Here is a 21,234-nt window from a genome sequence, read left to right on the forward strand (position 1 = left end):
TGAAAAACTGGAGGTTTTAGAAGTTTACTACACCTTTTTTAAAAAATTGTGAAATCACCGAGTTTCTTAAGAGAAAGTGGGGAGGGAGGTGAGGAAAGAGAGAGTGAGGAGACGGAGGGGGAGGATAGGGAGAGAGAGAACCATCAGAAATGGCTTTATTTTCGCTGAAAACCAACATTTATCAAAAATGCCCTACATTTCAGGGCACATTCTCCACCCAGTCCAGATGGAGGTAGGTACATTAAGTTCCGTCTGCTAAAATGAACTTAATACCCATTTTCAGTCATCTTAAAATTCAATTAAAAATAATTACTAGATTATTACTGGCTGATTCCACCTCACCGCTCATGAAGCATTCACACAACAATAACGTGAGCTGCAGTGACAGGAAAAGCTGAGGGCATGAGCAGGCGTTTCTCCCTGGAAGGACGCAACACTCAAGCAGCGTCGTCAAACCCAGCTTCCTGAGCAATTTAGATGCTGCCAGTCAAGAGTCTGAAGGCACTGTGGGAACCAAGCATCCTGTTGGTAAGCCCAGCAAGGCTTCAGACACCATCCTCACCTCCAAGGAAACACAAGAGGAGAGATGGGATGCACCGTGGAGTAGGACTTGGCCAGCCCCTCAAGTTTCAAATGAGGTCACCAGGACCCGGAGAGGTGACACAACTCAGCCAGGATGTCAGTGGCAGTGCTAAGATTTCAACCCAAATTCTGCTTTTGGTCCAGCCTTTGTCAAAGTCAAATTAAGTCTTTTTGGAAAAAAAGAAAAAAACAACTTTCTCTTGCACACAGTCTACTACCAAACTTAAAACGAATGGACAAACACCAGCAAATCATGTCCAACACCCACTAACAAGATTGTTCTTAAATTCATTTAACTCCAGACATCCTGTCAACTTCTAATTGCTGCTGCTGCTTCCCCACAAAGACGCCATAACAGCCAGTGAAGATAAAGCTCCGACTACAAAGGTGAAAGGAAAAAGAAAGGCTTATTCTACTTTAATGCCCAAAGAGCCCAGGAAACCTGCTTTTCCAACCATAATCCATCAGGACGTGTGGAGAATGACAGAGGGACTCAAACAGGAGACAGGCACATGTCATATCAATTTGCAAAAAGGCACATCCTCCAATATCCAAACCACACTTGGCATTCCCATAGAGATGAGACTTTCCTTAGACTAGTTGTGGTAAAGTTGAATTTTCCCTAGCAAAAATTCCCATTTTTGTAAAACAAGGAAGCCAAGTGAAAAGCTAATTTGAGACTTTCTGTAGCTATGAAGATAACCCAGATTGTTTCGTTGCAAAACAACCTAATCTATGTGAAATAGATTTCTTACATCTTCTTACATAAGATTTCAAAATATTTTTCTAAGAAGGCTAAAAAAAAAAAAAAAAAACAAAGGACATGAGATCTTTGTCTCATAAACAATTTCTGTCCAAACTGGAACCTTTCTAAATAAACATCAAGGAATAATTCGAATTCCCATAGCTGAGACTTTAAAATTTCTTGACACTGTTCCATATTCAATAGCAGGTTATCAATAGTTCTGGTGATCGAACAGGAGAAGAAACAATACGCAATTATTTTATGTAACAATGTGACAAGAAACATACCATTTAAGAGAAATACTTCTATTTGATTCCTCTAAGAATCCATCAATTAAAAACCTATTAAAACATTGGTAATGGATTTGTGCTGTCTCTCGCCTCCAAGAATGGGGTGTGGCCAGCAGGAAACTCGCTGAGTCTGAGAGGCTGTGGGAACTGGTATGAAAGCAACTTCCAGAAATCTGCCCCTGAGAACTCTGAGAAGTTGTAAAGCTGACAGCTCCAAGACAGGCAAGGCTGAAGAGTTAGATGAGCTACTCCTTACACATAAAGGTGGTTTTTTTGTTTTGTTTTTTTTTTAACAAAAGGGAGATAGATTACACTTTCCATAGCATGATGACCCTGGGTCTTAATTCCCCCACCACACCCATCCAAATTCTACCTCCACCAAATGTTAACAGTCAATGCAGTTGCTATCTGAAGAAATCACAGTTCACAGAAATAACACCAGAGACCTCCCTTTTGGAAAGGATACAGATTCTATGGAGATACATAGAGATCATTACGCTCAATGAGCTGCAAACTGCAGCCAGGCCTCCCAGTCCACAGCTTTATGCTATTTTTCCACTCGTACAAATAACAAAATGAATGGCTTTGTTTTTATCCTCCTCCCTGTCTCTTTTTCTCATAATCAGGCTGTCACGCTCTTAAGAGTTATGTCAGATAGATTAAAATCCCAAATGACCTGAGGTTGCCAAAAAAAACTAAGGACAGGCTTTTTATTTCAACTTATTTTTAAGTCAGAATGATAAAGGAAGGGATAAACAGGTCTGCCCAGGACTGGTGATACAGTGTGGACCGATGATAAGGTGGGAAGAAGAACTCAGCGCCCACTGAAATTTTGCTCCTCTTGGAGGGGAGTGATTTTGCAGTTGAAGAGGGCAGAACAAACATCTGTAAGTGGGAAAGTTCATCATAAGAAAGCATCAGGCTGCTCTGAATAAGTTCCAGGCTGCGGACAGGCCAGGCTAGGAAGACTCCTGTGAGATTTCCTAACCATAATCTACCAGGAACTGTGGAGAATGACAGGATTCAAATACAGGAGACAGGCGCAGGGCATTTGAACTTTCAGAAAGGCAGATTCTACAAACTATAGACAGAAGGAGCTTCATGCTGATCCTAAACCAGATCCTAGAGCAGATTATTAGAGGGCTGACATCTGAGTGCCTGAGGAAGCAGCAGTGGCTACCTGGAGCCATGTGGATTCTCCAAAAAGAAGTCGCTTGAGAATAACCCCATTCCATTACGTGGTTCCTACACTGGTAACTCCATATAGTAGATACAGTAGATTTGTTGGACATAGTATATATCCTTATGACAAGATGGAAGATGAAGAATGAGATGCTAGTACAAATAAGAGTAATTAGTTGAACAACTCTACCTGAAATTGGTAAACATCAGAGGTGAAGTTTGTATAGACACAAACTGCTCTGCCTGAGACCTCAGCCTGGATAATAGTTTTATTGTTTCCTTAAGGCATTAAAGAAATGCGTATTAAGCCTACGGAAAACCTGGGGAAAAAATAGGACAGTGAATGACAGGTTTATAAACAATCTAAAAGACTTTGAAAAGCCAGAACAAATGGTCACATACAGGAAAATAAGTTTGAGATAAATATTAAGGTCTATTCAAGGGACTAAGAAACCAACTGCACGAGCCCATGAATGAGGAGATGGCGCTCCAGAGAACATGTGTAAAAACAAACTTGGTGATTATGAGATGACTGAACATCGAGAGTCAATGACTCCACTTAGAAGTACCAGAGTTGGAACGCCCTTGTTTGAGAAATTATTCTATCCCAGGTTCTGTGCTAAACATTTGACATCGACTATCTTAGTGAGCCCTTATAACAAACCTATGAGAGAAACAGGTATAACTGATGCTAAGAGTTTAGGTAACTTAGAAGACAAGGTAGAAAGGAGCGGAGCTGTAAGTTTCCTCAAGTCTCCGATTTGCAACCAGTAATCTTAACCATGAGGCTTCACTGCTTCCCTGGAAGAAGGGGGTTCCAGCAAGACTGGGAATGGTTCTACTGCGGCCCGTGTCAGATGGCATGGGGAGGTACTATGCTTTAAGGAAAATATAGCAAATTGGAATATGTTCAGTATTCAGGGTGGTGAGAAGATTCAAAAACCACATCACTTAGCATGGGCTGAAGAGACAGACTTTTCTTTTCCAGCTTAAATAAAAGAAGGCTTGAAGGTAGAATATGCAACCAATTTTCAAAAATGTAAGGGACTGTCATGAGAGAGAATTGTTCAGAACGGCCCCCAAGCAGCAGAGCTGTGATACAAACAATTGTCCCCCAAATTAACTTTAACAGCCCAAGTTTTCCAAAGATAAACTAGTGGGGGGAGGAGGTGATGTCAGCAAGGCGGAGGACTAAGAGGTCCCAACGTTCATCCCCTCACAAAAACGACAACAACAGACAACTACAAACCAACAAAGATAGCTGTGGGAAAGGTCTGCATGATGACAAGGCAGCAGCAGAAACCCCATGGAGCTCAAAAACTGGGGATGGCCGCACAGAAAAGCAGAGGGAGCATCTTACCTCCATCAGCCATCGCTAAGCCCAGAGCAGGTGGATGCCAAGAAGGATTCCCTCGGAGGGAATCTGCCCCACAGGGAAAAGGACAGTAGGAGAATCCCAAGAAGCCTCATCAATTCACAGAGGAGGACAGCAAGAGAGGAAGAAAGGAATGAAGGATCTACAAAACAATCAGAAAACAGTTAAAATGTCATGGTTCCTCCTTATCTCAGCAATAACTATCCTAAATTACTCTAAATGTAAATGGTTTAAGTTAAAAGAAGAAGAGAGGCTGAATGGATTTAAAAAACAAGGCCCAACTATACATTACCCATAAGAGACTCAATTTCTAAGGACATTCACAGGCTAAAAGTCAAAGGACAGAAAAAGATATTCCACACAAATGGAAACTAAAAGAGAACAGGGGTGGCTCTACGTATAAGACAAAATAAGTCAAAAGCTGTAATGAGACAAATAAGCTCATTCTATGATGTTAAAGAGGTTAATTCATCAAGAGGATATAATAATTATATGTGCACCCAATATCAGAGCACCTAAATATATTAAACAGTTATTAACAGAACTGAAGGCAGAAATAGACAGCAATGCAATAATAGGGGATTTCAATAACCCACTTCCAAGAATGGATAGATCATCCAGACAGAAAAATCAATAAGGAAATAATGGACTTGAACTACACTGTAGGCCAAATGGACCTAACAAACAACACAAAACCTTCCAACCAGCAGTAGCAGAATACATATTCTTCTCAAGCACACACAGAACATTCTCCAGGATGGATCATACATTAGGTCACAAAACTAGTCTTAACAAATTTAAGAAGGTTGAAGTCATATCAAGTATGTTTTCCAACCACAATGGTATAAAACTAGAAATCAATAACAGGGAGAAAACTGGGGGGGAAAAAATCACAAATATGTGGAAATTAACACACTCCTGAACAACCAATGGGTTAAAGAAGAATTCAAAAGAGAAATCAAAATATATCTTGAATCAAACAAATGGAAATACAACATACCAAAATTTATGAGGTGCGGCAAAAGCAGTTCAAAGGAGGCTTACGGCAATAAACACCCACATCAAGAAAAAATACACACACACGTTAATAAATGTGATACAGCAAATTCACAGAATGGAAGACAAAAACCATGATCCCCTCATTAGATGCAGAAAAAGCATTTGACAAAAGTCCACATCCTTTCATGATAAAAGCTCAACAAATTGGATATAGGACAAATATACCTCGACATAATAAAGGTCAGACATGACAAACCCACATCATACTCAAGGGCAAAAGGTTAAAAGCTAGGGGCCGGCCCCATGGTCGAGTGGTTAAGTTCACATGCTCTGCTTCAGCAGCCCAGGGTTTCGCTGGTTCAGATCCTGGGTGCAGACATGGCACTGCCCATCAGGCCATGCTGAGGTGGCATACCACATGCCACAACCAGAAGGATCAGAACTACAATATACAATGGAGGGCTTTGGGGAGAAGGAGGAAAAAAAAAAAAAAAAGATTGGCAACAGATGTTAGCACAGGTGCCAATCTTTTTTTTTTTTAAAAAAAAAAAAAAAGGTTGAAAGTTTTCTCCTCCAACATCCAGAACAAGACAAGGATGCCCACTCTCACCACTCCTATTCAACATAGTACTGGCAGTCCTAGCCACAGCAATTAGGCAAGAAGAAAAATACAGAAGACATCCAAATAGAAAAGGAAGTAGTAAAGTTTTCTGTTTGCAGATGACATGATTTTTTTTTTGCAGGGGAAGATTCGTTCTAAGCTAACACCTGTTGCCAATCTTCCTCCTTTTTTCTTCTTCTTCCCCTCCCCCCAACCAAAGCCCCAGTACACAGTTGTGCATAGTTGTAAGTTCTTCTGGTTCTTCTACTTGGGCCACCCTGACAGACAACTGGTGTGGTTCTGTGCTCGGGAACCAAGCACGGGGCCACCGTAGTGGAGCGTGCCAAACTGTAACTGCTAGGCTATCAGGCTGGCTCCACATGATCACATATATAGAAAATCCTAAGGACTCCACTCAAAAACTGCTAGACTTAAACTCAGTAAAGTTGCAGGATATAAAACATACAAAATCTGTTGCATTTCTATACATTAATGAACTATCTGAAGAAACGAACAAACAAAAAAACCCATTTACATTAGCATTGAAAACATAGAAATAAGTTTAACCAAGGAAGTGAAAGATTTATACACCAAACACTGTAAGACATTGACGAAAGAAACTGAAAATACAAATGGAAAGATGTCCATGTTCATGAATCAAAGAGTTAATATTGTCAAAATGTCCATACTACCCAATGCCTTCTACAGAGTCAACATAATCCTTGTCAAAATTCCACCGACATCCTTCACAGAAATAGAAAAAACTATCCCAAAATTTGTACGGAACCACAAAAGATTCTAAATAGCCAAAGCAATCTTAAGAAGAACAAGGCTGGAGACATCATGCTTTCTGATTTCAACCTATATTACAAAGCTACAGTAGTCAAAACAGTATGTTCCTGGCATAAAAAACAAACAGACCAGGGCCAGCCCCACAGCCAAGTGGTTAGGGGTCTGCATGCTCCACGTCGGTGGCCTGGGTTTACAGGTTCAGAATCCAGGTGCAGACCTACTCCACTTGTCAGCCATGCTGCGGTGGCGACCCACATATAAAGTAGAGGAAGACTGGCATGGATGTTAACTCAGGGCTAATCTTCCTCAAGCAAAAGAGGAGGAAGATTGGCAACAGATGTTAGCTCAGGGTGAATCTTCCTCACCAAAAAACAAACAAACAGACCAATGGAACAGAATCAAAAGCCCAGAAATAATCCCATGCATACATGGTCAACTGATATTTGCAAGATGAGCCAAAAGTAGTCAGTGGAGAAAAGACAGTCTCTTCAATAAATGGTGCTGGGAAAACTCAATATTCATATGCAAACGAATAAAACTGGACCCCTATCTCGCATCACCCACAAAAATTTACTCAAAAAGGGTTAAGGACTTAGAGGTAAGACCCAAAACCATAAAGCTCCTAGAAAAAAACATTGGGGAGAAGCCCCTCCACTTTGGTCTTGGTGACGATATTTCAATATGACACCAAAAGCACAAGCAACAAAAACAAAAATTGACAAGTAAGACCACGTCAAACTAAAAGGCTTCTGCATAGCAAAACAAAATAAAAAGGCAACCTACAGAATGGGAGAAAATATTTGCAAACCATCTATCTGATAAGGGGTTACTCTGCAAAATATAAGGAACTCATACAACTCAATAGCAAAAAAACAAACAATCTGACTTTAAAAATGGGCAGAGGACTTGAATAGACATTTTAACAAAGATGACATACAGATGGCCAACAAGTACATGAAAAGGTGCTCAACATCACTAATCAGGGAAATGCAAATCAAAACTACAATGAGATATCGCCTCACACCTGTCACAATGGCTAGTCTCAAAAAACAAGGCATAACAAATGCTGGTGAAGATGTAGAGAAAAGGGAATCCTGGTGTGCTGCTGGTGGGAATGTAAATTGGCGCAGCCATTATGGAAAACAGTATGGAGTTCCTCAAAAAATTAAGAATAGAACTGCCATATGATCCAGCTATCCCACTTCTGGTTATATATCCTAACAAGACGAAATCACTATCTCAAAGAGGTATCTACAATCCCATGTTCATTGCAGCATTATACACAATAGCCAAGACACAGAAACAACCTAACTGTCCATCAACAGATGAACAGACAAAGAAAATGTGGTATATGTACACAATGGAATATTATTCAGCCATAAAAAAGGAAATCTTGTCTTTTGCAACAACATGGATGAACCTGGAGGGCATTATGCTTGCTAAGTAAAATAAGCCAGAGAAAGACAAATACTGTATGCTGTATGATATCAATAATGTGATGTCTTAAAAAAACAAAAGCCAATTTCATAGAAACAATAAAATGGTGGTTGCCAGCAGCTGGGAGAATGAGGAAATGGGGAGATATAACTAAAAGTCTGTTACCTTTTGACCTATAAATACAAATTCTGAGGAGGATCTAACGTACAGCATGGTGACTATAGTTTACAATATGGTCCTGTATACTCGAAAGTTTCTAGGAGTAGATCTTACGTGTTCTCACCACACACACACACACACACAAAAAACAGTTAACCCTGTGAGGTGATGGATGTGTTCATTATCTGATCTTGGCAATCATTCCATAACATACATGTCTATTAAACCACCACATTGTACACTTCAAGTACATACAACTATTTGTCAATAAAGTTGAAGGGAAAAAAAACAAAGATAGCCTGGGATATCTTTATGGCTATTAGTCCCCATCACTGAAAGGATTCAAGGACAGTATCCAAATGGTCAGCTACTCAGAGGCATGCAAGGGGGGACTGTGCATTTACTAGAAACTAGAGAAAAACTTCCTAAGACCCGATTCTAACCAAGAATTTTCACCCGTTGCCCCAGACAGAGCGTACAGTTTCCTAACGGAGTTCTGGGAGTGTCCTATTTACAAATGAGAAGGACGAGCCGTCTAACTTCCCAAGACACAGTCACCTTCCCTCCCCTGCATCCCAATATTTTCCAATACAACCCACATCTGATATGCAGGAAAACATCACCATTAGCCTCTGCAGGGATGCAGTAACCCAGGACTTGTTGACACAACAGTTAACAAAAATAATCAACCAACCAACATATATATATTCTGCTTTGAGCACCCTACAAAGTTGCTTAAATCAGGGTCCCTGCCATCAGTGGACTTAAGGTCAGGTTGGAAAGTTGAGACTTACACACAGGAGCATATAATGAATCAGGGGCAGATGGCAAGTGATATATGCGAGGTACCAGCAATAGGATAACAGGAGTTCAGAAAGGAAAGAGCTCAGTTGCTACTTAGTTGGTCAAAGGATTCAGAGAGAAGGTAGTTTGAGCCTGCTGCCAGGACCGCCATAGACTTTAGCTAGAGGCAAAGGGCCTGTCTCGAACAAAGTCAAAGAGGTGAGGAAGCACTTGGCATGTTCCACAGGCACTTACTGGTCCCGGCTAACGGAAGTGGAGGGTTCACAAGGGAGGCAGCAGGGGATGGGACAGCCGGTGGCATAAAAGCAATATCACGAGAAAGGCAGGCATCACCCTTCCCTGGATGCTTCCAGATGCAGAGTGCCAGAGACCCCTCAAGGTTAGGGAAGTCGCCACAAAATCAGCTGTATTACCTTCTCAAAAAATGACATCAGGACCCCTTGGGAGATTCTGAACCCAGGCGATTCCACTGAACTTGGAATCCCGGGTTAGGGGTGCAAACATCCCACAATCTCATGAATCACTGAGCACCCCCTACCACCTGAAACTCTAATGCCTGGTCCTACAGCAAACCAGGAGATTGATGGAAAAAGAAAAGGAGAAACAGTTGACAAAGAACCAGTTGACAATGCAGATAATAAACAAGGGTCATTAGGGGAAAAGACAGAAATTTGCCCCAGAGCGACTTTGCCTGAACCGTCCAGTGGAAGGAAAACCTCCGGATCTTCACCAATGCTTACAATCCCTAAGGAGAGCTCCTTTGCTCCAAGTCCTAGTTTACAGCATCCCTGCGAAGGCCAATGCTGACGTCTTCCTGCGAATCAGTGTGGAAGTTTTTATCATGAAATTCAGAAACAATCAGCCCACTTGTCTGCATCTTCCCAGAGCCACACACCCCCTCTTCCACATGGGGGCTCCTCAGGAGACAGGGCGCAGGGCAGCCCATGACCCGCATGGGTGGGACCCAGACTTTCAGGTCTGAAATCTGTCTGGACTAAGTCCAGAAAGATAACTCCAAGTCATTTCAACCCAATGACTGTCTGGTGATCAAGGTGAGGCAACAGTAAGTTCATGGTCCTTCCAAATGCTTCCAGCCTGCCTCTGCCAGCACTGTCCTGACCCTGCGGATGGGACACTGCTGGCAGCGCTGCCCAAGACAGGAAAGGCTGAGCTGACATATGTCCTCCCCCTTTCAAATTTCATGAATGTATAGAATGTTAGAACAGGCAGGTCTTTAGCGACCACCAATCCACTCCTTTCCGTTTCACCAGATAAGGAAATTGAGACCCAGAGAGGGTCATACTCGCCCCAGGTTACACAGCTGGGTGTCACAGGCGGTCTCCATCGCTGCCTCGGACTCCCAGCCTCGGTGCTTTCCCGAGGTCACACTGACATCTCACCGCCTCCTGCAACCTGGATAGCCTGCTAAAGCTGCCACCCTTTGTCTATTTTCCATTTGTTATAGACAGAACCACCGGCATTTTCTGGCACTTACTGTCTGCCAGGCTTCCAGAAGGGCTCTCTGTACATTAATTAAGTGACTCCTCACAAGGACCGGAGGGGGCAGGTCACAATGGTAAACCTCAGGTAGAGAGAGGCACTCAGAGCCAGGGCTCCCAGCGAGACAGTCCGGCTCCAGAGTCCCCACTCTTAACCAGCCTGTTAGAGTTCAGGAAAGATAATTCCTTTGAGTTATAAGCGACAGAAGAGCAAGAGCAAGCCTTCAGCACAGGGGCATGGCCGCTAGTGTCCAATGATGAATTTAAGAGCTCAACCATAAATTTCATTGATATGTGCAACATCTTCACCATCTGTTGATTAAGTCAAGAGGATGTATTTATGAAGGAAATAAGGCATATTAACATTTAAAACATTTTTTAAAGGGCAAAATGCTCATGCGCCCACCAGTCAAAGCCTGCCCCTGGAAACAGGGAGGACGTACGTGAGGGCGGGGCTGAGGAGGGTCTCTTCCAGACGCGCTGGTGAAGCCAGTGAAGGCGTCGCTGCCCACCTCCACCTGTGCTGGCCCCACTCGCGGGTACAAGAGGGGCTCTTCTGCTATTGGAGAAACATTACTTTTACAGTAACTTTCCACAGAAATCAAACCTCAAATTAATAAATTTAGGAAGAGATTAAGAGAAAACACCTCTGAAAATGAATAAAAACACATTTTTGATGTGTTCGAAACCAAGAGCACCAGAACAAACACCCAATATTCGATTATTTTTTCACTTTCCCTCATATTAAAAATGTCAGATCTCATTATCTTGGTTATTCAGGAGAAGAAGTCCAGGAGCAATGATGGTAGAAATAAGTTACAATTGTGCCTAAGATCAAATTTCAAGAGAAAAATCACAGTCAACCGAGAAGATCCACCGTCAAAGCTCCGTGACTTATTTACCAGCCAGATGTCCCAGCCTCGAGGGTGCAGAAGCCCACTGTGCAAACGCAACAAAACGTAAAAACTCTAAAGCCAGAAAGAGAATGCCTTAGACACGAAATCCACAGTCCAGAGAAGTAAAGCAAAGACCAGCGCCAGGCACATGGGAGGCCCCCAACAGATATGTGTTCAGTGACCATAAAGGAAGAAAATATGGAGAGGAGCATGAGAGAGGCTGTCAAAACAGGGGAACAGCAGAATGACGCTGCTCTGAGCTTTTGAGCACTTTTTAATACCAGAACAACAACAAAAGAATGAAGGATTAGAGAGGCTGGAAAGTGACAGAGTCTCACCCAATCGGGGCAAAATGCTCCGTGGTATAGGACCTGACCCGCACTGCTTAAGCAAGAAAATATCTCTAAGTCCAGCTTTGTCCAGGTAAGGGATCTGGACTCAAGCCCTACAGGGTGGCATAATGTTTACAGTACAACTCTAACAGGGCAAAATTCCCTGAATTTGGTGCATCTCAAATACAACACTTTTTAATTTAGAACTCTCAATAGGAGTTCCCCAGCTTAACCCACCACTTCATAACAAACCTTATTTAAAGTCACAGGGAAAAAATATCCCATAGCTTCTCTGTTCCACTAAAGCAACATAAATACAAATGCAATTAGACAAGACCTACATAAACCAGATCTCTCATATCTGATCAGTAAATTAAAGTCTAATAAAATTACAGTCAGCCTAGGGGTTTGAAAGCAATCTGGGCTCTGTGCAGTACCATCCTAGCCAGGCCCCAAGCATAAAGCATTTTCCAACATTTATATCATTAATCTTTTTTCTGGGGAGTCAGCACTTGGTCAAAAACTCTGACAGGACTTGAAGTGAGAGCTTAAGTACCAAAATAGTGGTTGCCAATTTTGTATAGAACACTCAATATAAAAGTAGTATTATATCCCACTATTTGTTAATACTTGCTTAGAACATTTCCTTTTCTCACATGGCATGTATTAAAGGAGGTCATGTATCAGAGCTCACCTGAAATTCCTGCCCAATTTAAGTTTTAGCCGCAAGAGTAGTTTCTTATAAGAGCACAAGAGAATATTTCAGATTCTTCTACAGTATTCATGTGATTTTAAAAAGGTGTGAAACTCAACTGTGGCCTCTGATAAAATAACACAGAGCCTTAGTTACCAACTGCCATTTTCCTCTTTCCCCTTAAGTGTTTCTAAACTGCTTAAAGGGCAGGACAGGTGCTTCAAAGGCAAGCCTAACGACACACCTGTTACATAACCTGTTCTTGGCCGGCCAGGTTCTGTGGTTTTGATAAGGAAGAAAACACAGTCAAAAGCAGGACAGACACGGATTCTCTGTTCTCAGTTCTCCCATTAGCCAGGGCATTCATCTGAGTCACACACCCAATAGCTGGCTCTGTGCCTCAGTTTCCCCAACTACAAACTATGAGGTCTGAAGATATCCAAATTCCTATTTGACCAAAGTTCATGACCACAATAATCACATAGAAAACCCACATCAGAACATTACATTGAAATACAAGTTGTATTAAAAAATTCTGAAGGCTTTTGCAGTATTCATTTCTTTTTCTGTAAATACTCCAAAGGGGTTAGCTTGGCCATCAAGCAAGATTAGGCAGATACTCGTGTGCCTGAAGAACGTGTCTATAAAAACCCAGGACAGACATACAGAAACCTCCCCGGTGACATTATTATCACTCTGCTTGGATTTTCCTGTGCGAAGAGCAACCTGCAGAACCAACAAGGACAGGTCTTTGATTTCGTTTTTGTGAAAATGGGACTGTGCTTCCCCCGACAGCTTCAGGGCCTAGGAACACAAGACGACAAAGCTTCAGAAAACCCGGGACCCCAAAGGATGGATTCTTTCCAAACGTTTTTCACTTTTCTTACCCAAGCGGCGCGGCCTGGTGGTACACCTCCATGACCCTGGGCTTGCGGAGATTTGGGGAGACCCAGGCAGGGGTCAGAGAGGGAGAAGGTGCACACACAGATGTCGCTGCCTTTCCTCCACCCACCCGGCAGTAACCAATAGAGGGGACGCCTGGCCTCCTAGGCAGGGAGATGGATTCTCTCCTGAAAATCTAACTGGTGTCCGGGAAACCGGAGCTGGGTTTCCAAGGCGGCCTGAGCGCCCAGCTCCCACACAGCCCTCCACAGGTGAGGATGGCGTCTCGGCCCAGCACAGGCATCCTTATCACACGTGGGAACTCCAAACACAGGAAGGTTGGGGTACCATCACCCACACCCCCGCTTTCAAGGAGCAAACAAAGCCAAAAAATAAGCATAAGGAATTCCGACAGAATTTTGACCGCCAACCGAGATATCTATAGATGCCTTTCGAAATACAGCAAATGTTTGCGCACGAAAGAAACATTAGCGCTCCCGTCCAGAGCTCGCGCTTGGTCTGCTCTCCAGGGACCCGGCCGCGCCACGCACCCTCACCCCGGAGCCGAGGCACCGACGGGGAGCGGAGACCTCAGTTCTGCAGGCTCTCCCTTCTCCCCGCAAGAGCGCCGCGGTGGGAGGGTGCTTCCACGCGCCCATCCCGGGTCGCCGGAGCGGCGGCCGCCGCCTCCTCGGTGCGCCCCGCAGCTGCCGCCGCGCCAGGCAGCGCAGCCGCGTGCACTTGTTGCCGTCCCCGGGGAGCGGGAGGGGCGCCCTCCCTCTCGCCGCCGGGCCCGCACGGCACCCTCTCCAGCTCTGCGGGCCGCGCGGCCCCGGGACCGGAGAGAGGAGCTCGGCGAGCGCGCACCCCGGGAGGCAGCCGCACTGTCCCCCCCGGGCTGCGGGGCGACGCGGGCGCAGAGCCCCCGAGAGCACTCACCTGCGGCCGTGGCCCCGCAGCCTCCAGCCCAGCGAGGCGCGGCCCCCCTGCCCGGCCGCCCGGAGCCGGGACGGCTTTCCCGCAGCTGCCAACGCCCGGCGGGCGGGCGGGGCGGCGCTCGGGCCCCAGGGCTGCGCCGCGGCGGGGCCGCCCTCCTGCGCGCCTGCCGGCTGCCGCTGGCTCCGCGCCGGCCCCTCCCGGCCGCATCACATGGCCCGCCCGCCGGCGGCTCCGGGAGGAAACCCGAGGCGCCCGCCCCTCGCTCCCCTCCCTCCGCGGGCGGCCGGCTCGCCCCGACTCCCGGCACCGGGCGCCGGGCCCCGGAGGAGGCCGGGTTGCGCCCCGGGGCCCGCGGCCTCGCTCGGGCGCCGCCCGAGGAAGGGGCTGTGCGGGGCTCGGGGGAGGCCCAGGCTGTCCTCCTCCCAAAGCCGCCCCACCTGCGACCTAACAGGGCCCCGTGTGCCTGACAAGGCGGCAGACGCCCTGTCCTTCCGAGGCCGAGCGCCTGGCCCGGAGCCTCGAGCCGCACTCCGCCGCAGGTGGCTCCCTGGAAGGCAGCGTCGTTCACAGGTTGGAGTGCAAACAACCTGTTCGCGCCCCAAACCTGCGAGAGCGGCTCTCTTCCACCCGCCGCGCTTGTCCAGTTAGCGCGGACCACGGCCCCAAGCCGAGAAGCCTCTCCCTCGCCCAGACCTTCAGAAAACACACTCCAGACCCTGGCAGCAGCTTTAACAGCCAAATTACCGATTTGACTTTTCTTGCAATTACCCTGAGTCTCCGCTTTGTCTTTCCTGCGAAGACCTGCCACCCCAAAACCAGGACAGGGGTGTAGCCCGAGCGCCAGAAAGGAGCGCGCCTCCCCAGCAGCTGTCCCCATCACCTCTCCGGCCCTGGCCGCTTCCACCTCCCTTCCCGTCCTCACTTTGCCCACTCCACCTTGCTGATGGAGCTCCTGAGGCTGGACCAAAGAAGAGAGCAAGAAACCGCCGTCCTGGGGCTGAAGTCCTCAGCTCTGTTCCAAGGCGAAGGTCCGCGTTCTGCCTTAATAACGGGGCCCCAAATTGGCACTGAACCCTGACCCATGCTGCGACCCCAGCTTCCGCCACTGCACACAGCTGGGAACCCAAGGCCTGGCCTCAGGCACGGTCATTTAAAGAAAAAAAGTCCCTGCCCATTGCCAGGACTTCAAGGTACTCAAAATAAAAATAAAAACAATAATATTCTCAAAAATGAAAAATAGTTCCAACCCTAAAATGTCTACTGGAGATCCACTGGATCAACACACCAGACAAAAATGGTTTCCAAACTCTGATGAGCAAAACCCTTGATGCGTTAGCCGCCTTTGTTGTTACTCTCCTTTTCCACATCACTAGGATTGAGTCTCTGTGTATTTTATTTTCTTCCTGCCCACACCTTTTTCTTCATTAATTCTGTCAGATATGTAGATAGAAAAAAATAAGAAAACGGGAGAGGTGGAACAAGTATTGTAAGAAGTTACCCCAAAACTCCTTCCCCAGTAAGACAAAACAGACGAGCAGAACCCGTGGCTGTGGACCCTCACCAGCCAGGGATCAAACCATGCTGTCTGCAGCTTTCCCGCTTGCTCGCAAGCACTGTGCTTGACCAATGTTTAAATAAGTAAGAGGCTTTCAACTTCTCTAGGTTCTGATTTTAAGCAAAGTGTACTCGAGCAGCCTTCAAAGAAGCCTGAGTGTCTGAGGCAGGGAGTTCTTGGTTGTGTAAATAACCCTCAGGATCTGATTGATTTTGGTGCTCCAGATAGAGGTCACTCGGGACACTGAGATAGTGCTGAGCTTGGCTGGGACAGCGTAGATTTAGAAGTCAAAGACTACGCATTCTCAGTCCCCGGACAAGGACAGTCAGCCAGCAGGAAATCGGGTTCGTAATTCAGTTGGGAAAATTCTTACCTCCTGGTGAGTATTACGCCAGTGTCCCGGCTCGGCCGTCTTTTCTAGTTGTTTAGTCTGCATCCTTACAGACTTCACTGCAGACAGACCTCCTCCATAAATCCTGCCTTCGCCGTCCTGGTCCCCGCCAGCCTCTGGACTTTGACAAAGCTGAAACCTCTTACCGTACAATCTAGCACCTGATTATATTCGCTGTCACATGCTGGACCTTACAGGTCCTTATCCTCTTTTCAACTTGTCATTTCAAGGACAAAGACTGTTACCCAAGTAATTTCACAGGCCTTACACAGGGCGCCTCTGGAGTATGTGATGTTGGTAGAGACCCCAGCTCTGGAGTATTTAGTATTTGTTTTTTAAGTGAGGTATCACGTCAGTTACGCAGGAATGAAAATGTATATCAATTTTCTAACTTTTCTTGAATGGATTATAACTGCTCCGAATTCTATTATCTGCCTAATTCTTTCCTGCTCTTCATTCTATTTCCTTTGCCAATAATTCTCAAAGATTGAATAATTATGAATCTAATGTTTGGCCGTCTGAGTTAGGAAATTACCAGTGTTTCCTAAATAAAAGCATGATTCTAGAAGATGATAGACTTAGGTGGGGCCGGGGTGGGGGGGTGGGGATGGGGGACAAGTTTCAGAATTAGGAATAGGATGACCTTGGGAAGATTCAACCTTCTAAGCCTGCATTTCCCCATCTGTAAAATGGACATAAGAATAGTATCTACTGTCATTAAGAGGATTGAATGACTGAAGGGGATTATGGGACACATTAATCCCCTTCCTCTAAGGATGAAGGAAATTGTGGCAATTAATATTTCAGAGTATGGATATATTAGAACACTTCAGAGCTTTGAGATAATTAATAGAGCGTGTCAGACTCCAAGGTGAGAAACTCGGAGGATTGTACCCTTGGCTGCTCAGGCTGAGAAGGTCAAGGAACAGAGAGAAAAGAGGCCAGCATGATGGAAACCAGGGCACAAATCTTGTGGGAAAATGCCCACAGTTCTCATTCTGTCTGCACATTAGTATCACCTGCGAAGCTTTAAAAAGAAAACAACAGGGGCCGGCCAAGTGATGTGGTGGTTAAGTTTGCAGGCTCCACTGTGGTGGCCTGGGGTTCCTGATTTCGGATCCCGGGCACGCACCTACACACCACGCATCAAGCCATGCTGTGGCGGTGTCCCACATACAAAATAGAGGAAGATTGGCAACAGATGTTAGCTCAGGGCCAATCTTCCTCACCAAAACAAACAAACAAAATACCCAACAGCCTTGCTGCCCACAATCCCACCCCAGACCAATTATTTCAGAATCTCCTGGGGATGGGATTTTTTTTTTAAAGCTCTCCCAGGCGATTCCAATGGTCTGACAAAGTTGGGAACTAAAATTATTGCTCCTGGAGAAGCACAAGAGACAGCCCTCAATTATCTGAGGTCAAGGGATCCACTTCTACTAGTGATGAACAATCCTATTTAAATTTCGGGCCAACGTGCTTCAGTGTCCTGTGCGTGTGAATCACCTGGAGAGGCATCAAAATGCAAATTCTGACTCAGTGTCCAGTGGAGGCTGATGCTCCACATGCCTAAGGAGTTCCAGGTGGTGCCAGTGCTGCCCGTCTGTGGACCACGCTCTGAGATGCAAAATAAGAGAGATCGGAAACAGACATTAGGAGCAGAAAGTAGAGAAATATTCATATTGCTACAAAAGAAGTCTTGACACCCTTGAATATTTTTAGTCAATATTTATTGTGCACCAGCTATGCACAAAATGTATTTTGCAATCTTTTAAGAAAAGAATAGGCCATTTGCAGCCAGTTTTAAGGGTGAGGTCTTCCCTAAGGAAAGGCACAGCCTGTCAAATAAGCTGGCTTCTCCTCTAGACACCGCAGACTGAGAGCCTGGGGCCCACAGTGCTTTCAGGGGCCAAGGAAATGTTTTAATTTCTCTTAAAATTAGAAGAAAAGAGATGAACTTTAGGCCAAAGAAAACGTTTCAATAGGTAACATTAGGATATTTGTCTTTCTAACCACGGAGTAGTATAATGTAATTATTATTTTTTTATTTTTTTATGGAGGAAGGGACCCATAAGGCGAAAGTGCCAAGGGTCCACAAAATTCATAACGTGGCTGTGTGCTCAGGTTCCGTTTCAGTCCCGGGTATTTTTCAGAAAGCACGTGAAGCCTATTGTGGCTGGTATTTGCATATTGATACTCACATGAATAACAGGAAGATATTTGGGAAGACATGAATTGCCTCTTGAGCGGAGCCGGCGGTATAGAGTTCAGCACTGCCCACGTGCGTGATCTGAGGAACCCTGGGAATGCTCCGTTGACAAACAGTCATTCTTCTTCAGCTTATTCCTGAGGCCCTAAAATCCTGCCATTAGAAATTTATTCCCCCTCCAGAGCCAGTCTTTAGAGATTCATACCATCTAGAGACCCTTCTTTGTATTTCTTTTTGAATAAAGAGGCTCGGAATGCAAGGCCAGTTTGGGAAGTATGTAGACTGTAGCTCAGGCATATTTTCTGGTTCCTATTTCTCAGCTGATCCACAGCTACACAGATGATCTGTTACTCTGCTCTTTTCTAAACCTCCCAAACCAAGCTTTCTAGGAAAGCAATTTTTGTTGCTATTCCCCTGACCTTCAAGAAAGCCTGACCATTTTGATTTGTGAAGGGTCAATAAAATCCTATTCTTGATCCACTCAAGGAACAGCCGAGGTTTTCCCCAGGATCTGAAACAGTATTTATCTCAGAAAGTGATTGCTTATTTGCATCACTGATTTGTTTGGGTTTTTTCCTTGCCAAGATGGCTCCAGTTGTCCTCAACTTGTGGTTCATTTAGATTTTAAACCAACTCTAAGGACCCTTTTTGATCTCTAGGGCACAACTGTATAAGGCAGGGCATCTGGATAATGCCCCAAATTCATGTGTCTAGAAACCTCCCATCAACCAGCAATTTTATCTCCAAGAGCACGGCAGAGTGCTCAGGTGTGGGGTGTGGGGCAGAACAACTCACTAGCCTTTCTCCAGTCTGCGAACACCTGCTGAGCCCTCCGTGAAGGTCTTATATACCAGCCCGGGCAGGTTTTCAGAGTTACACAATAAAAAGACCTTAAGAAAAACAGAGCTGATAATTGAGATATGAACATCATTTTAATTAGGGAGAAACAACCCATCACTGGTATTACAGGTGGCAGATACTATGTGTGCAACTGTCACATGAGTGTAATTATGTTTAAGACTTCTGGTGACATGGATGGTGAGGAGGGAGCCTCAGTGCTCTGCACGTGACATCATTTGGAAGCCTCAAAATGCACATATAGCTTTGGGTAGCTATTACTCATTAAAGAGAATCAAGATCCTGTTTTTCCATTTACAAAGGGCAGTCAGAGGAAGGGAAAAGACAGGAAAATCTATAAATAAAATTGGTATGAATCAGTTTCCCTCTCCCCCAAAAAACTAATATAAAAATATTTTAACTCAGCTTTTTAAAATTCAGTCAGACCCATTTGATTGTCATAACATATAATCCGAGAACTAAGTTTGGAATCTTTCCACTAAAGGATCAAAGAATTTCTTTAATAGCCTAAGTTAAATAGGCTGCAATTTCTGAATCCAATTCAAAAGACCTGAATAGTCAATGCTAAGTGCAATGCACAGGAACTGTTGTCGCTGCTGCTGTTTTCAATTCTGGAAAGTCCGCGTTCCCACCGTCCCCTGAAGATGGACATTTTGGCAGAGCTTTTTCTTCAGCACTCTAAGGACATATTCAGGGCAGGTAAGCTCAGAGGCGCTGAGACTCCAGCGCAGATGAAGAGACTTAAGAATTATCCATCAGATATAGACGGAAATTGAAAGATCCGGAAAAAATGCAGAGTTTAAAAATAACTTGTCTTTAACTCTTACTTTTAAAAAATAAAGTGTCCTACCCAGAGCCCGGCCATGAAAGGCAGTTAATTCTCTTCCATAAAATAAAATGTCTTTTTTTTTTTTTTGAGGAAGATTAGCCCTGAGCTAACATCTGCCATTCCTCCTCTTTTTTCTGAGGAAGACTGGCCCTGAGCTAACATCCATGCCCATCTTCCTCTACTTTGTATGTGGGATGCCTACCACAGCATGGCTTGCCAAGCGGTGGTGCCATGTCAGCACCGGATATCCGAACCGGCAAACCGAGGCCACTGCAGCAGAACGCGCGCACTCAACCGCTGGACAACTGGCTGGCCCCATAAAGTGTCTTAAATTATCACTCTCTGATACTATTTTATAGTGCAAATAATCAGTTGTTTTTCATTTTGAAAAATAATTTCGGCCACACGAGAGAGAGGAGCGTGGAAAGGAGGCAGCCACGATGGAAGTGGTAGACACCAGTAGAGAGCTCACGGCAGCTGCTGCCTTCTGCCTCCAGACCAGAGGTCAGCAAACGTGCTGTAAAGGGCCTGATAGTAAATATTTTAGACTTTGTGGGCCTTGTGGTCCCTGTCACTACCACTCAACAGTGCCATTGTAGTACAAAAGCGGTGACGGATAACATGGAAAGAAAGGAGTTTGTCTGTGTCCCAAAAATTGTTATTTACAAAACCAGGTGGTGGGCGGGCTCTGACCCCCGGGCTCTAGCTCATCCGCCCCCTGCACTAGACCACGGGAATAACGTGCCAGCTTCAAACACCACTCACACCTGGATACACCCCAAATACGGACAACCAGTCATGGGAAAGCCACAACGTGACAGAGTCCAAAATTAAGCTATAGAATTAAACTATAGAAATTAAGAATTAAACTATAGAAAAAAAGAAACAGAGATAGTGCGAATAAAAAAAGGAAACTTGGTATACATTCTCATTAATGTACTCCAGAGGAATAAAAGAAAATAATGTATCCATCCACAAGAACAAAGTGCTATGAAAAGGGAACACTCAGAGGAAACAAAGAAACAGGCGGAAATTAAAGACGTACAGCGGTAAAGTTTAAAATTTTAGCAGAGGCTTGAAGATAAAGATGAGGAAATAGCCCAGAAAGTTTAAGAAAAGGCAAATGCATAGAAAGTAAGAAATCCAAAACAGAAGTTTTCCAGGATTGATCTCACATATTCAGC

General features: G+C 44.9%; 1 protein-coding gene across 31 annotated transcripts in view; it reads right to left on the reverse strand.

Annotated features, from left to right (window-relative positions):
* Window positions 1-16,473, reverse strand: part of ARHGEF28 (Rho guanine nucleotide exchange factor 28) — a 273,620-nt gene extending 257,147 nt beyond the window's left edge. For 8 of the 31 annotated variants that reach the window (XM_070233448.1, XM_070233447.1, XM_070233441.1 and 5 more), the window contains exon 1: window positions 14,209-14,536. In XM_070233448.1, the coding sequence (XP_070089549.1) occupies window positions 14,209-14,415 (207 nt within the window). In that variant the 5' untranslated portion in view covers window positions 14,416-14,536. Of the gene's footprint in view, window positions 1-4,159; window positions 4,317-14,208; window positions 14,636-16,136 lie in introns of those variants that run through there. The other 23 variants (XM_070233463.1, XM_070233462.1, XM_023618193.2 and 20 more) reach the window with 13 other exon arrangements.
* Between the last annotated feature and the right edge of the window lie 4,761 nt (window positions 16,474-21,234).

Source organism: Equus caballus, chromosome 14 (assembly GCF_041296265.1).
Source record: "Equus caballus isolate H_3958 breed thoroughbred chromosome 14, TB-T2T, whole genome shotgun sequence".
Taxonomy (NCBI): Eukaryota; Metazoa; Chordata; class Mammalia; order Perissodactyla; family Equidae; genus Equus; species Equus caballus.